A 17211-nucleotide genomic window follows, 5' to 3' on the forward strand; every position below is an offset into this window, starting at 1 on the left:
TATGTTTTCGACCAAATTTTAGATTTCTTTCCCCTTCATGCAATTACCAACTTGGACTACTTCAATTGTTATGTTCGTGCGGTTTCCTATTAACAAGACGCTTTACCACACACTACAAAAATTTCATCTACGTCTATATCAAAGCATTGTGTATCTACCCTAACATGTAATAAATAGTCCTTTCGGAAAACTAAACACCATTGGTCTTATTGCATGTAGCTATTAGGATTTGAAGTTGGGGACAAGGAGGTTTAGGAGAGGGGAGCTTAAGAGTGACCAAACCACAACCATAATTCAAAGAGAATATACCCATCTCCAACAAAATGTCTATTTTATTTGTCATTTCCTTTTGCTGCCCAAAATGCAAGCACCTGAGCAAGCTAGCTAAGAAAAAACTTCTCAATCCCCACACACCTAAAACATCATCCAGAGTTGAAATTTATGTCAGCTTATGACTTATTTGAATTATAACATCCTTTGCCCTCCCAAAGAAAGAAAAATAAGGAGATGCCTCTTTCACAAAGCGAGCCCCATGCTTCTCTCGGGAAGGCTGCAATCCAGCTTAAGATCCACTAGTATGGCCTGTAGCGGATGGAACGTCGGAACCTTGGAACCCTTCTGCAAATAAGACGACAACACAATACTTATTAACTAAAGTTTGATGTAATCATCAAGCAGGCATCAGTTTGAATCATGTGAAGACAAAACATGACGATGACAGTGAACATCAAACAAGAGAGTAAAAATTGCACAACTGTTAAATTATAGCTTATAAAAGTGAAGAGTCAAGGAGGACAAATTGAGAGCATGCTAATTAGGAACACTGTAATCCAGATGAACAAATATCTGAAAATTTACTCTTCCATTAAAATCTAGGGAAGTTCAGCTCTCTGTTGAAGGACATAAAAAGCATTCCCACCAATTTAAGTTCTCTTTGATAATAAAAGGATTAGTACCAGCCTATCAGGAATTCGTATAGGATAATAGGAAATAAATTCAACTCAACAAATCTTGTAAAAAACTTATGTTGGACTAATATCAGTTGACATGTGTTACTGCAACAAAATACCCTACAAGTAAGTTTTATATTATCCTCATTTAACAGTTTAGTGATGCAACACCTATTTTTGGAGTTCTGAAGGTTTACTTTGTATTACTTAACTGGTAGTAGTACAGGGAGCATTGTTGCCAACATTTGCATTAGTGTTGCAAAAACAAAACAGCTGATTTTGGCACATACTACCTGTACAAAAAGTCGGCTGCGGAATGCATTGCAAGTGTTGTGATGCAACGTCTTAAAAAAACAGTCAAGTGATGCATTTTAGATAGGTATATGTAACAGTGATTGCGTAAAATAGATTAGACATAGGAGTCATCTAGTTTATTTCAGTGAACTGCTGACTAGACCCTTCCATCAATAAGACGAGACTCTAGGTTCATCTTCTGAAGCACACTGATAAACTTGAAAATAGACAAGTTCGAGTAGCTGAGCTGCTAATCCAGAAGCATAGGACTTTAGGTCATATTTAGTCAAAATACCAACAGAAAGAAGTAACTCGAAAGAACATTAAACACAAAAGTTACCATTTCAGATCAACACAATTACCATGGCACATGCTCTGGCTTTACGAGAAACCCAACATCCTACTTCGTTTAAAGGAAGTAAGCCTAGAAACCCAACCAACCAAAGACAACACGAGATTCCATTTTATTTGGGAGGCAGGAAGCACTGAACTACTGCTCATGTAGGGGCAACAGTGTAGGTCAAACAAACATGTGTTGAAGTAGATTATGTGGCAAGTGCAGATCCCATAAGGCATCAGAGTAGGCTGTATCCAAGTTGGGAACCAATTAATATTCAACTTGACTTCCTTCAGAAATTGAGTGATAGATAAATCTATGAAGTTGCACCTGACAGGATACTGGTACTTAAATGAAATTCGCAGAGTAAGGAGATAAGCTGAGCTTTAGCCCAATGTTTATTGAAGTAACAAAGGCCAGGATAACATTATTGGTCAGGACGGAAACTGCTCTGAGCTATATGTCCCAACCACCTCTTTGCTCCTGATCCTAGAGATCAGACAAAGATGTCTAGCCCCAAAAGAATGGTCAAGCAAAGATCCACTTTGCTTTGGACAAGTAAACAATTTGATGCCTCTTCTTTTTGGGTTGGGGTAAAGAAGGGGAGGTTGTACTTCAATGATAGATCAAGATTGACCGAGACAAAGTTGTAAGTTTTTTCCTTTTCTTTTGCAACACATTTTTAAAGATATTTTTAGCTTTTTCCCCAAATACAAAACCACCGACCCTACTCGTCACATACTGTCGAAAATTCCTTGACTTCTTTTCATGATTTTGTGCTCATCCAGCATCTAGGGTGGCAAGTTGTACTATGAACTGCTCCTATCTTGATACACCTTTTAAGTTTTAAGCACCTCCATACCCAAACAAAAACAAAAGAAACAGGAACAAAAGGAAAAAGAAATGGCCCCATATAATAAATAAAACAGTACCACTCTAGCATTCTGAAACTGACTAAAACATAAAAATCCATGGAACCAAAAGTTCAAGCAATGAAACTTGAATCATCAGCTCCTCTCAGAAAAGAAAAGTTGGAAGAAGACCCAAGGGGAGGGATTCTCTCGAGCACAAGATGGTAGAAAATAGAAGCATCATCACATTAGAAAATAGAAGACCCCTCCCCTTGGGTCGCCTTCCTACTTCTCTTTTTCAAGAGCTGAGGATTAGAGTTACATCGCTTGAACTTTTGGTTCCATGGATATTTATGTATTAGTCAGGTTCAAAATGCTAGAGTGGTACTGTTTTATGTATTACATGGGGCAATTTCTTTTTCTTTTTGTTTCCTGTTTCTTTTGTTTTTGCCTGGATATGGAGGTGCTTAAAAGGTGTATCAAGATATGAGCAGTTCATAGTACAACTTGCCACCCTAGATGCTAGATGAGCTACAAAATTATGAAAAAAAGTCAAGGAAGTTTCGACAGTATGTGACAAATAGGGTTGGTGGTTTTGTAGTTGAGGAAAAAGCTAAAAATATCTATAAAAAATGTATTGCAAAAGAAAAGGAAAAGGCATACAACCTTGTCTTTGTCAATATATATATATGCATACGCATATATACACACTAAAATAAGGTTCTGCAGAGGATAGCATCATTGTTAATTACCCAAAAGGTGGAATGGCTGGAGCACCAGGCACAAACGCACGACGAGGGCGGAATTCAGCATAAGGATTAAATCGCCTGCCTCGAAATTGCTTCATACCAGGAACATTTGTCCGCTTGGCAGACACCTATACATGAAAAAAGAACATAGTTAGTAGAAGGTCTAGAAGGTGAAACAGAGTCGATAAATCATTAAGGTGATTGTTATGGACCTTCAACTTCCGCCCGTGAAGCTCTGATTCGTTTAACAGAAGTGCATTTTGAACAGCCTCTATTTCAAAGAACTCCACATACGCAAAGCCTTTTGGCTGGCCAAGCTTGTCAGTCAGGATAGTTACCCTGTTAACAGTGCCACATGCTTGGAAGTGCTGCTTCACTTCCCCAGGCAAGCAAGCATAATCAACCTGAAGTTGAAATGCAAAAAAAAAAAAAAAAAAAAAAAAAAAAAAAAAAAAAAAAAAAAAATTTAAATGACAGTTATGCTAAGCATTTTCACAAGAGATGGGTCAGCATATATTTTTTTTGTGGGATGGGGGGCTGCGGCTGGCCTCATTTCAGATAGCGTTACAATTATCAAACCACATTCAAAGACTAACAATGAGGGGCGCCTTACATGTGTTTTACTAACACAATATGGTGTTACTTTGGTAATACATGCAGGGAAAAATATATTGTTTTTTTACTAGTTCGTGATTTAATGTGAGGTTAGCTCTATCAATACAGCAACTCAACCTAACGGCAAAATGCAGCAACTAATCCCGTAAATGGAATATTCAGACCGAGCAATCTATAGTGCTGCCTTATCCTGTCATGTATTTCTGAACAAACTTATCCCAAGTAATCATTCTTCTGCACACAACCAATTGCAAGCTAAGGCTACAAGAGCAAAGCTGAGAAAGTAAAACAGAAAACAAAAGTAAAGGAACAAGTAGAAGAGCAACAAACCAATTTTCTGTGTTCATAATGAAAAATAATAATCTGAGAGTACAGCAATTAGACAACTGATGCGCAAAATAAGTCTGTTCTAGAAAGTTGAACACTATTATTGCTTTCTACGTGAGTTCATGTTAAAGTTGCATCTACAGTGTCAAAGAACAAAAAATAATATAAATAGAAGCGGGCAAAAACTATAGGCAACAAATTTTTGAGCAATAAAGTATTCTACAGTTTTATTGGATTATAATGTGAAAGCAAATAATCAGATAAGGTTGAAGTATAAATTAATTCATGTCATTGATTAACACAATATAAGTCTTATGAAGAGAAGGATGACGCAATTAGTAAGAACATGTCACGTAGGGAAAAACAAATTTACATGTTGAGGTAAAGGCGACAAATCTCACATTACCGACATATATGGATCGCGAATCCACCTCCTCCTTTTCAGCCTGAGTAGCAGAACCAGTTGGATCTGCACATAGTCACAATTATGAACAGTCACATAAGATTGTTTGGATTTCCCTTGTTTTCTGGGAGGATGGGGTTTGCTATCAAAGGAAAAGAATTCCTCACACACACAAAGACAAACACACTCTCTTCAAAAACAGAAGTCCAAAACCCAAGATAACTTAAACACATTCACTGCTCTTCTATGCGTCAGATAATTGAGAGACCTTCCGAAGCACCCTAAAGTTTCACTCATGTTTTTAAAAAGCTACCATTAACTTGTGTTTCTTTCTCTCTCTATATATATACATTCACACACACATACCAATTAACAACTAAATAGCCAGTGTAGTCTCACAAGTGGGATCTTGGGAGGGTGGTGTGAACACAGCCTTGCCCCTTTCTTGAAGGTAGAAAGGGGTAAGGCTATATATATATACACAAAAAGTACATTTATTGTTGGAAAAAAAGAGCAGTATGCTCCCGGGCACTAGTTTCGAGACAATCTTCTGAAGTCCCTTCTGGACTTCGGTGGTTTTTTCTTTTCTCCAGTGGACTTCTTTCACCGGAATACCACTCTCTTTCTTTCTTTCTCTCTTTTTTAACTCCATTGTTGTTCAGATGGACAACAGAGTTTATTTCAGATCTGGGGGGAAGTCTTGCGACATCACAGAGTCTAGATCAAAAGCTGAAGTATGGTATGACTGGGTTGAAGATGCTAGGCATCACATGAGGAGAATGGTTCTTAGCAGGGGAGCACTCGGTTGGGTCTGCAAAAGGCTAGAGGGAAAGCGGCCAAGTCATTGAGATGCAGGGATGTCTCAACTAACTTCTTTATAGCTTTGAAATTCAATCAATACGGGAGATACCTGTCTCTAATTTCAGTTAAAGGTAGTGACAGAGCAATTATTATACTCCCAGAAAGTGCATTCAATGAGGGGTGGGAGAAGTTAGCTAAGAAGATAGAAGCATTCATTAATGGGGGTATAAAACACACAAAAGCATTTAAATTATCAGGGGAGGCAGACTATGCCGCTAACAAGGGGGGAAGGAGTTATAGAGACGTTTTGCAGAAAAGTAAATGGACCAGAATTGAGACAGAGCTAGCAGAAGAAGGCAGCATGTTGAAAGCTCGAGTCCAATTAGAACACGAAGACCTATTGGCACGTTGTCTAGTGAGGAATTTTTTTGGAGAAGATGATACACCCACTAGAAATGATGTAAGAAGATGGACCCAACAGACTTGGAATGGAGTGCATGGAGTCCAAGTCTATGATATGAATGGAATTTTATTTCTTTTTGAATTCCAGTCCAGAAAAACAGCAGAACATGTTTTGATGGGTGACTGGAGAAGACAAGGGAGCAGATTAAAGCTTCAATGGTGGTCACCGACCATTGGGGCTTTCCCAATAACCCATGAGTTCGAATGGTTCTGGATTCGAGTTCTAGGGTTGCCTCTACATCTCTGGTCCAGGCCAATAATGAAGGAAATTGGAGATCGGTGTGGCGGCTGGATAGAGACAGAAGAAGAAACCGATATAAAAAATCATCTCCGTTGGGCTAGGATTCGTGTCAAAGGTCCGGCAAAAAAAATTTCGGCATCCATTGAGATCGCCGATGAGGAGAACATCTTCTCTCTACCTATATGGGTAGAATCGCCGGTGACTTTTCGTAAAAAGTACAATGAGGAAGCGTGTACAAGTAAGGAAAGAGACGAGGGTGGGTATCGAGGGAGGAACCCATCAGATCTGTCTAGGTGCAGAGATATTCATAGGTCTGAAAAGCTGCCTGTTAAACCTAACAGAGAAGAAAAGGTTTTTTTTGGTGAAAAAAGTCACGTGGGTGGAAAAGTCACAAAGGGGGCCACTTCAGAACAAATAGAGGGCCACTTGGTTTTAAACCCTGGACCAAGTCATTTAGGCTTGTTAAAAAACCAATTTTTAAAAGACTGCCCGACAGAACCTGAGCCTTTTATTTGCGATGTAAATCGCTGGGAAAAAAATCATGAAATTATATACTCCTCAACTGATCAGAATCTGATGGAAGAAACAAAGGTAAAAGATTCAATTAGCAATTATGTACAATCGAAAGTCAACACACAGGTGAATGCAGAAGCATCTCCACAAATTTTGGAAGAACTAAATGAAGAAGAAGCTGAGTTATATGGGCAGAATAGTTCGAAACAAATCACAATTCTGGGTGACCCAACATCCATTCAATGTGATGCTTCAGAATGCAGCAAAGAAGTCAAAGGCAAGGCAACAGAATGGGTACAGAAAAATCTGTTGAGGCTAAGCAAAAAGTTTGGAGTAGCTTCCGAGGGGTGCACAGAGGAAGCTTTCAATTTACTTCTGAAAATTGACCATAAGAGGCTCAAAGAGTTAACAAAAATAGACCCCATCTCAGGGACATGTGAGAATCAGATGGTGCCCAAAGAAGTAAGGAATCTTAACTTTGATGTTAATTACAAATATAAAGATTCCAGGAATGCAACAAGGAGTAGAGGGAGAAATGCAACCTCACATTTATCATGAAGACTAAAAATATTTTCATGGAATGTGAGGGGGCTCAACATGGATACCAAAAGGAATCTGGTAAGCAGTAGAATACAACAAGAGGTGGTGGACATAATAGTGTTGGTGGAGACGAAACTTAGGGGGGAGGTAGGGGAGTATGTGCAACAGTTGGGGGGAAACAGATGGATGGGAGGAATGTGGATGGAATCTTTAGGTAGTAAGGGGGGAATCTTGATAATGTGGGACAAAAGGAATTGGAAAGGGGAACCAGTAGAAAGAGGAAACCAAAGCATTACCAGCAGTTTAAGTGGTTTAAATCAAGACCTCATCTGGTTCATCACTGCAGTATACGCACCATGCGATGGGAGGGAGATACAGGAATTGTGGGAGGAGTTGGGTGCAATGAGGAGCTTCTGTGAAGGGCCATGGGTGGTATGTGGGGATTTCAACACCACAAGGTTTCCATCTGAAAAAACCAATTGTAGCAGAATTTCCGAGGCTATGTCTGATTTCTCCAGTTGCATCAATGAATTGGAACTTGTGGATCCCCCTTTATTTGGGGGACCCTACACATGGAGAGGAGGGGCAAATCAGAAAAATGCTTCAAGAATCGACAGATTCTTGTACTCTTTTCCTTGGGATGAGATGTTCACCCAAATTAGACAAAGTACTTTACCTAGTTTGGGGTCTGATCATAATCCAATAGTACTGACCTGTGGGGATGAGGTTTTCAAAAAATCATATTTCAAGTTTGAGAAGTGGTGGTTAAATGTGGAGGGTTTTCGAGACAAAGTTAAGGAGTGGTGGGGTTCCTTTAATGTGACAGGCAGTCCTGACTTTATACTAGCCTCAAAATTGAGCTTCTTAAAAAAGAAGCTCAAAGAATGGAGCAAAGAAAATAGAGGCAACTGGAGGGTTAGGAAAGAACACCTACTGGAACAAATTGGCAGTTTGGAAGACATTCAAGAGCACAGAGCATTAACAGATGATGGGCAACTTTTGAAAGCTCATATAGCAATGGAGTATGAGGAAATCCATTGGAGACAAAGATCCAAAATTCAGTGGATAAAGAATAGAGATAAGAACACCAAGTTCTTCCACAGAATGGTGACATCCCACAAAAGGAACAATACTATAGAATCCTAGTGATTAATGGAGAAGAGTCTTCAGATCCTGTTGCAATCATAAATGAAATTGTGGATTTTTATCAGATTTTGTACAAGGAGACAGAAAGTTGGAGACCATCTTAACATCTTGGATGTTCAAACAATCACAGAAGAAGAACAAATCTTGTTGTCTAGAGACTTTGAGGAGGAAGAAGTTTTGGAAGGAATAAAATAGTGTGTTGTTGATAAAGCACCTGGACCAGATGGCTATACAATGGCTTTCTTCGGTGTTTTTTGGGAAACCATCAAAGATGATGTGATGCAGACCTTCCACAAATTTCATGCTCATCAAAAGTTTGAAAATAGTTTTAATGCCACATTTGTAGCTTTAATTCCAAAGAAGGTGGGGGCAAATGAGCTAAAGGATTTTAGACCTATCAGTTTGATCACAGGGGTATACAAGATCATAACTAAGGTGCTGGCAGAAAGGTTGAAAAAGGTGATCAGTAAGCTAATAAACAAGCACCAAATGGCCTTTATCAAAGGAAGGCAAATCATAGATGCTGCACTTCTAGCTAGTGAGTGTATTGATTTTAGAATTAGGGGTGGAACCCCTGGACTGATGTGCAAGCTAGACATTGAGAAGGCATATGACCATTTGAACTGGGAGTTTCTAATCAATATCCTAAGGCAGATGGGGTTTGGGTGGAGATGGTTAAGCTAGATAAATTTATGCATTAAAACCACTCGGTTCTCCATACTTGTAAATGGAGAACCAGTTGGTTTTTTTCCAGCAGAAAGAGGCCTGAGACAAGGGGACCCACTATCCCCCTTTCTATTTATCTTAGCCATGGAAGGTTTGGATAGATTGATGAGAGTTGCTTCTCAGAATAACTGGATAAAGGGCTTTTCCTTAAAGAACAGGGTAAATGATACAATTGAACTAACACATCTTTTGTATGCAGATGACACATTGGTATTCTATGAAGCTGAGCAGGAACAAATTTCCTACTAAAGAGTGATCCTGGTGGTCTTTGAGGCTTGCTCAGGATTAAAAGTAAACTGGAGAAAGAGTAGCATTTTTCCAATTAAGGAAGTGCAACAGATTGAGGATCTTGCAAGCATTTTGAAGTGCAAGATAGAGAAGCTCCCAACAGTTTACCTTGGTATGCCTTCGGGCTCCGAGCACAAAGCAGAAATTTTTTGGAATGGCATTATTGAGAAAACAGGGAAGAAATTGGCTATATGGAAATCTCAATACCTATCTCTGGGAGGTAGAGTTACACTAATTAACTCAGTTCTGGATTCTTTACCCACTTATGTGATGTCCCTCTTTCCTATTCCTAGCAGGATAGTGAAGGTTTTAGATGCACTCAGAAGGGACTTCTTATGGCAAGGGAACAAGATAGCAAATGGATTCAACCTGGTGAAATGGTATGTAGTACAACAAAGCAAGAAAAATGGGAGGCCCGTGAGAAATTTAAAAGTTCATAACATGAGCCTCCTCTCAAAATGGTTGTGGAGATATAATCAAGAGGAGCAGGCTCTATGGAAAGAGATAATAAACCACAAATATGGGCAAGAGGACTTCTGGTGCACTAGTGAAGTTAATGAAACTTATGGGGTTAGGGTGTGGAGGACCATCAGAAACCTTTGGGAGAATCTAAAGAACAACTCAAAAATTGTGGTGGGCAAAGGAGACAAAACAAAGTTATGGCTAGATGATTGGTGTGGAAATGGGATTTTGAGGGACTTGTTCCCTATTCTTTTCTCAATATGCACAAATACCAACAAAAAGATAGAGGAGATGTGGTCACCACAAGGTTGGAATATAATATTTAGAAGACTGCTAAATGACTGGGAGATTGATGGAATGGTGGAGTGTTTAGGCTTGATTGGTGGATTCCCAGGTACTACTCTAGAGCCAGACAGATTAGCATGGGGACATCACAAAGATGGGGTATTTTCAGTGAATAGATTATACAACTGGGGACTTAAAAAATGTGCAGGAAGATCCATTGGACCTTTGAACACAATATGGAAAAGTGTGGCTCCTGCCAAGGTGAAGTGCTTCACTTGGTTGGTTGCTAGGAAAAAATGTTTGACTCATGAGGCAATGCAGAAGAGGCGCATCAACATAGTATCTAGATGTCTCCTTTGTAAAGAAGCTCTGGAGACTAACAAACACTTATTCATGCACTGTAAGGTAACTGCTCAGGTGTGGGCTCTGTTTACAAGCATAGCCAATGAATATTGGACTATGCCTGAACACACCTCTGACCTTGACCTTCTTAGTTGCTGGAACAAAAGGGGAGGCAATAAAAGTTAGAAAAGATGATGGAGAACAATTTCAGCATGTATCTGGTGGATTATATGGAAAGAAAGGAATCAGAGAATTTTTGAAGGAAAGGAGTGTACAATACAGAAGATCAAATGGAAAGTAATTACTACTTTAGGTTTTTGGTGTAAAGAACAGGATATAGAAAATGAGTTCCAATTAGTGGACTTCAAAGGTTCTCTGTAAGTATTTCTTTTTAGTCTTTTCCGTTTCTTGTAACCGTTTTTTGGAGATGGCCAGCATAGCCCTTAATGCTGAGGAATACAAAAAGTTACCAGTTTATATATATATATATATATATACACAAACATAAATAGAAGTCCTATGGGACTTTAAGCAAATGGCAAGAAGCAACACTCACACACCTTTTGAAGGAAACACCCATATACTGGAAACAGAAAAATCACGTAACATATATGAATTTGAAAAAAAGATCATCTAACATGTATGAATTAAGTAATTATAATATAAAATCGCAATCATAATCACAATTACTACCACCCGATGTACAATCATGGCAATATTAATACAACTATTCAAATTAAACATAATTCACATGTAATTTCAACAAGGCCCATATACAATAACTTCAATCACATTGATTTTCAATTTGCAAATGATCAACGATAAGAAAAGAATTAATTTGCAACATACTTCATATTAACTACTCAAATAAATGTACTAAGAGAGTAAAATATGAGAAAAGAAGAAGTTCAAACGAAAAGACTTGCACACTAAGATAAGAAGAAAGATTCATTGTTTGAAGAGGAAAAAGAGAAAGATGTAAATCAAAATAAGTTGAGAAACAGAAAGAGTATATGTTATTATTGAATCCATCACAACAGTAGAGCAGGTGTTAAACCTCAAGAAGAAGAAAACAATGAAAAATCTTAAGAGCGTAGCAGCATACTAGTTTCCTTATCTTTGTCTATTCTTTTCTTTCTATAGTCAGATTCAAAGACTCAACTGCTTCTAGCTGTGATCACTCTGTGTTTCTATATGCTTCACCCATGAGGGGATAACCCATTGCCTACCGGTACTTATCACATAAAGCAACAAAACATTGACTTCCAATAATACTGAATTTCTCACATAATCATATCATGAAACGAGCTACAAATTAATAACATTAATTATAATAAAAGGGTCCTCCTTTTCCCCATTTTCCTAATTTTAATGGATAGCTAATGCAAGCCAAATGTGTCACTTATTGTCGACCACAGTTTGGTCTACTTCAGTTTTTTCGAGAACCCAATCGGTGTAGCCCAATTTCACATTTACACTCGACCAGAATCACATTTTATCTACAAGAAACAGATGAGTAATCAATTATAACCAAATTCATGGGTCAAATAATAGCTTTTTTTCCTTTGACAAGTCAAATGACAAGCTAGTCTGTCCAACAAGAAATTAGCACCTTAAAGTATTTTCATACAAGGATGTTCTAAATCTACAAAATCATTTTAATTACAGAAAGGATATAGCAAACACAAAAAAGGAAAAAAGCAAAAAGAAACCGGAGAAAATGATAAGCTACTTTGTGTCCAAGAAGAAATTAGTACCTAAAGGAATTTCTATAAGTGGATGGGATCTAGACAATCATCCCGATTACAGGATGGATATAGCTAGCGGAAACAAAAAAGGAGGAAGAGAAACCAATAATCAAAGAAAGTGGAACAAACAAACAACCATTTTCACCTAGAAATAGATTTCTTTTTCTAGATATATCTGAGATTAAAAGAACAGAGTGCAAAAAGGGAAAGAAAAAAATCCCACTCTTAGGTTCTGGAATCGCCCACAAAGATCGCCTAGGTTCAAAGCAGCGAACTTCTCCAGTCATCTTCCTGCAAGATATCCTGTCTTAATGGTGATTGGAAGAACAGATGAAGAAAGCCAACCTATAGAAGAAGATTTAGCTTAACCAAGAAGAAAATCTAATTTAAATAGGGGACAAAAATGAAGTTGTAACGGAGGAATCTTTTAGAAAAATCAAACTTCTCCGAGGAAGACAAGTGGTCAAATCCATTTACCAATAGAAAGGAGACAAATCAAAATTAATTTGGCACGAAAGCAGTTCAAAGTATATTAAGGACACACAAGAAAATTGCAATAAATACTTATTTATTCAGGTAGATGACTTTGTCATCAAACTAACAATGTATCGGAAGATAAACTAGGGATTTATGTAAAAAGATTCACACTAATGTATTACACATTAGCCAAGCTTCTCATAACAGAAACAATACCGGAGAAATGGAATCCCTATCCACAAATGACAATTTTTCAACAAATGCAAGAATAAGTAGTCCCTCCATTGAAATGCATGAGAAAATTTGAAATTAATTATTGTAAAAATTCCATAGCTATAACAGTGCTAACTAGATCTACCTGATCGGGAATCATGAGTCCCAAACAATAAATATTACAGTTTTGGCATTCATCTAACAGTATCTTATTTAGATAATCCCACGTTTGAGAAGAAAAGAACTCTGAGTTTCGCAGTAAGAAGCAACTAAAACAAACTTCGTGACAAGAAAGATTTGATAAACTCAATCATAAATACAACCCCTCAGACTCCTGGAAATCGTGTAGAAGAACATCTGGAAACACTCTAAACTTGCAATAGAAAGAGAGTCTAATCTGAAGCTACATGGAATTTATTCTCAATTAGGAAAGAAGATCAAGCATTTATGAGGAAAGCCAACCTTTTCATTTGTTTCCTTAAGAAATTCTAGAGATCTAAAATGATGGAACCAAAGAAAATAATCTTAGTACATCTTATACATTGATTAGGAAAATACTTATTATAGTAGCATTAAAGTAGAAACACGCTTCTCCAACCATGTAGCTATTTTTTGTGAAGATCTAAACTCATATATCACTTGACTAATGAAAAGACCAAGAAAAGGTAACCCAAAATGATCCTTCCGGCAACATTTAGCTAGTTGTTAAGGTTGAAAAGACTTTTGAAGGTGAAACAGACGCATGCCATTTGGGGTAAGAGAAAGCCGTTGTTGTACATTGTCCTTTGTTTGCTCTTTTCATGTTTCAAGCAATAATTTTATTTTTTTGTACTAGACATATCTTTGCAACTACAGAGCTTTCTCCTGATGGAGTCACTGATATGCCTCTCTTTAATAGCTAATCAAAAGCTGGTTAACACCTTGAGGTTCGGGAATAAAAATTAATCCACACCTATCTTGAGCTTCTAAATTGTGGTGACCACATTATCAGAACCAAAAAAGTTTGTCCATAATTGATTCTCTCGTATGTGCCTAAGGAAAATTCCAGGATAACATGCATAATCAAATCGGTTTTTCTGTTGCATTCAACAAATCCAACAAAAAGAAAAATAAATCCAACAAAAAATTTAACTGCAAAATTCGCATTTGACAGAACTCTTGTCATAAGCAAAGATGTCAATGATGACGTATTACTGACACCCGACGTGGACTCTTCATTATCTTGTCTTCCATTACAAATACTATTTATTAGCTAACAATTGGTATCAGAGCTCTATCTGTGTATGCTATGTGGTTGCTTTGAAACAAATTTGTTAAATTTGACAAGATTTTATATGAACTAGTGTGAATAGTTGGAAGGAAGATAATTTTTCATTGGGACAAAATGTCAAGGTATTGAATTTGTAGTAGAAATTTTGGCAAACCATTAAATAGTTTCACAAGTTGAATCTTGACATTTGCATACTAGTGATGTCATTGATGACATTAAGAGGAAGAATTCATTTCCTATAAATATGTAGTCAATTGTTCATTTGTGACACACTTCTCACTTGCCTTCTCATCTTCTAAGGCATTTGAGTCTTCTTTCTCTCATATAGTATTTCACTTGTATTCTTATGGATTGAAATAAATTTTGGTTGGTTGTGGTGTTTGAGGACTAGGCAAAAAACAAAATTTTACCGAACCTCATAAATTTTTGTCCATTTTTATATGGTCTCATTAACTATTTATTAGCTGCCTTTCAATATAGCAGTTGTGATTTCATCACACTCTAAAGATTCGGCTTTCGCAACAAGAATGAAAATACATGTAGGATAAAAACAACTAGGTTCCAACTTCGGTCATGTACCATTGATAGAGTCAAAAAATGATACGTAAGATCTGAGCAACATCATGACACTAAATGTTTGGTCATGGTGGAAAATACTCCTCCCATTTACCATAGATGATAGGCAAAGGTTCCTAAAGTTGGACCACATTGAAGAAGCTAATCCTTCATTTATCATCAAAACTTGAAGTTCACAAGTAAATATGGTGATTGGAATAACTTCTTTACTCCATTGATAATCCTAGAAGAGGTGAAAAGTAAGTTGCTTCCATTATGTTTTGGTTACTTGGTTTCAGGAAAATAAAATTATTTTTATTTTTTACTATAAATTTGATCCCAGAGAACCCAACAAAAATGTGTGGTTGAACTCTCACAAAACTTTAGCACTATGTTTTCTGACAAGAAAAAGAAATTACAGGTCATTGATCGTGCTTGAGACTTGGTCAGGACTCTAAAATTGGATATAAAAAAATCACACTCTTAATATGATTTCATAAATGCATTTGGCAACGAGGGAACTGCAACACAAATTCTGAAAATGAAATCATGGGGTGCAAAATGTATTACCTTAATTCATGAATTAATTGATAGGAGGTATGTGCTATGAGTAAAGAAAATCATCCGTCTTTCCTGCTAAAACAAAATTATCCAAGTCATTAACTATGTAAGAAACATTACGTCATAAATCTAACCCTAAAATATAAAAACACAACAAGAGGGAGCATGCAACAACAAGCTTTGACAAAGTTTTCACAGTAAGAGAAAGTAAAAGACGAGAGGAAATACTTTCTCTTTCTTCGATCAACAGAAGCATTCCTTGGGTCAGTTTTTAGCAAGACCAGATCCAGGAGGGATGGCATACTGCATCTGGGAAAGAGCTGCAGCTGTAACAGGTGTAGGAGCAGGAGGTGGAGCGGCTGGTGGGTCTACACTTGATGGTAGTGATGCAGGTGGAGCAGAACTTGGTGCAGTTGCAGGCTCAGGAAGCGGCCGAGGCAAAATATGTTTCAACCGGTTATTTCTATAGTTCTTCCAGAAGTAAAATTGCTGCCTATGTGCCACTTCCTAATAGTTGTTACAAACATGTAGATTAGATCCTATCACAGATTTATATGCCAGAACTTTAGGTTGGCAAACAAAGTGCAATAGTTAATAAAAAGTGAAATGAGATGAGAAGTCCTCGGGGAGAGAATTAACCTGGACAACGCAATTAAATAATTATAAGTTTTATGTCTAGAAACTATGAAAAAGTTAAGAAAGGGAAATAAGGCTGATGGCTAAGACGATGAAGTAATATGTATTATAGAGTGCTTTGACTGCATTTTTTGTCCATAGAAACTGTGTTTACACAAAGTGGGACGAACTTTCTTTATAGTAACATGTATCACAGATTTATGTGCCAGAACTTTAGGTTGGCAAACATAGTGCAATAGACGATAAAAAGTGAAATGAGATGAGAAGTCCGGGCAAGGATTAACCTGGACAACACGATTAAATAATTATAAGTTTTATATCTAGAAACTATGAGAAAGTTAAGAAAGTGAAAAAAGGCAAATGGCTAAGAGCCTAAGACTATGAAGTAACATGTATTATAAAGTGCTTTGGCTGCATTTTTTGTCCACAAAAATTGTGTTTATACAAAGGGAGACGAACTTTCTTTATAGTGGCTGACAGTCTTAACTCTTAACTACCTAAAGGGAATGTCAAAATTTGAGAAGGAAACCAGGACAACACATGATATAACTTTTTACCTTGTTGGCGGGATGCACCATTGCATTACGAAATGTTTGATTTTGGAGAAAGAATAGGCAGTGTGGATACCTGCGTTGACATAAAGAACGGGAAGACCAACACAGTTAATTAATGATACCCATAGTCCACAGCAAACAAAAAAGGAACAAGGACCATCAACCAAATTAAGCATGGAATTGAACTGCATCAAAAAAGTTACATAATAAACTTAATGTACTCATCTCGTTGCCAGTATTGAAGGTATTTCAAGTACCCAATAAAAGCTTAATCTTCAAAATATCTATTCTGAGCCAAATCAACATCAGAATCAATACAAAGTCAAGCACAAAAAGTAGATAAAAAATGGATAGAAAAATTGAAGCTTTTGCACCCAAATTTGACTTGTGTCCTATTGAAACACATTGCATTTCACGCACTTAAAACATAATGAAGAAGAATGAACCATCCAACAATATTTATAACATAAAACTAACAATAATCGATCATTTTGAGAAATACCCAGAAATTATCATGTTTAAATAGCAGAAGGGAATAGATAGATACAGTGAATATAAGTTGGGCTAGCGAGGCATTGAATGAATTTCGAGTTCCAGTAAGAAACGCTGGCGCCCATCATCCGGATCTTTATAGACGCTTTTCTGCCTGCAAATTGAAATAGAGAAAACAATTGATTATTCTTGGATTGGGAAGATGCAAATTCATTTGAGGAAAGGCGAGATATTGCATACATGATTCATGGGTGTCTGGATTTGATGTAGAAGCCATTCGCTAAACCCTAACTGAATCTCCTTGTTCTCAACTCTGTTTTGCAGTTCCCATATAGGGAATAGAGCAAAACTACTAGCCTATCTGAAATTTCTA

General features: G+C 37.2%; 1 protein-coding gene across 6 annotated transcripts; it reads right to left on the minus strand.

Moving 5' to 3' along the window:
- Nucleotides 1-266: 266 nt before the first annotated feature.
- On the minus strand, nt 267-17211 carry LOC102597580 (polyadenylate-binding protein 1-like). 6 transcript variants are annotated; one of them, XM_015313809.1, is made up of 10 exons: nt 17079-17211; nt 16894-16992; nt 16350-16419; nt 15385-15663; nt 15166-15231; nt 12304-12371; nt 4525-4592; nt 3394-3585; nt 3185-3309; nt 267-618 (listed from the first exon to the last, which is right to left on the minus strand). In XM_015313809.1, exons 6-10 carry the CDS (start codon nt 12365-12367, stop codon nt 573-575), a joined length of 495 nt encoding a protein of 164 aa, XP_015169295.1. In that variant the 5' UTR covers nt 12368-12371; nt 15166-15231; nt 15385-15663; nt 16350-16419; nt 16894-16992; nt 17079-17211; the 3' UTR covers nt 267-572. The 6 variants fall into 6 exon arrangements, 5 of the variants coding, with proteins under 5 accessions (XP_015169295.1, XP_015169294.1, XP_006358185.1 ...); XM_015313808.1 differs by having other exon boundaries at nt 16350-16635; XM_006358123.2 differs by having other exon boundaries at nt 15166-15228; nt 16350-16992.

This window comes from Solanum tuberosum, unplaced genomic scaffold (genome assembly GCF_000226075.1).
Source record: "Solanum tuberosum cultivar DM 1-3 516 R44 unplaced genomic scaffold, SolTub_3.0 scf00268, whole genome shotgun sequence".
In the NCBI taxonomy this organism is placed as follows: domain Eukaryota; kingdom Viridiplantae; phylum Streptophyta; class Magnoliopsida; order Solanales; family Solanaceae; genus Solanum; species Solanum tuberosum.

Coding starts and splice junctions, on each gene's coding strand:
- LOC102597580 (XM_015313809.1), bottom strand. CDS start 12,367: ATGACTGGAGAAGTTCGCTGCTTTGAACCTAGGCGATCTTTGTGGGCG. Junction 3,310..3,393: donor TTCACGGGCGGAAGTTGAAG/GTCCATAACAAT, acceptor TTTCATGTATAG/GTGTCTGCCAAGCGGACAAA. Junction 619..3,184: donor CCAGCCATTCCACCTTTTGG/GTAATTAACAAT, acceptor TCTTATTTGCAG/AAGGGTTCCAAGGTTCCGAC.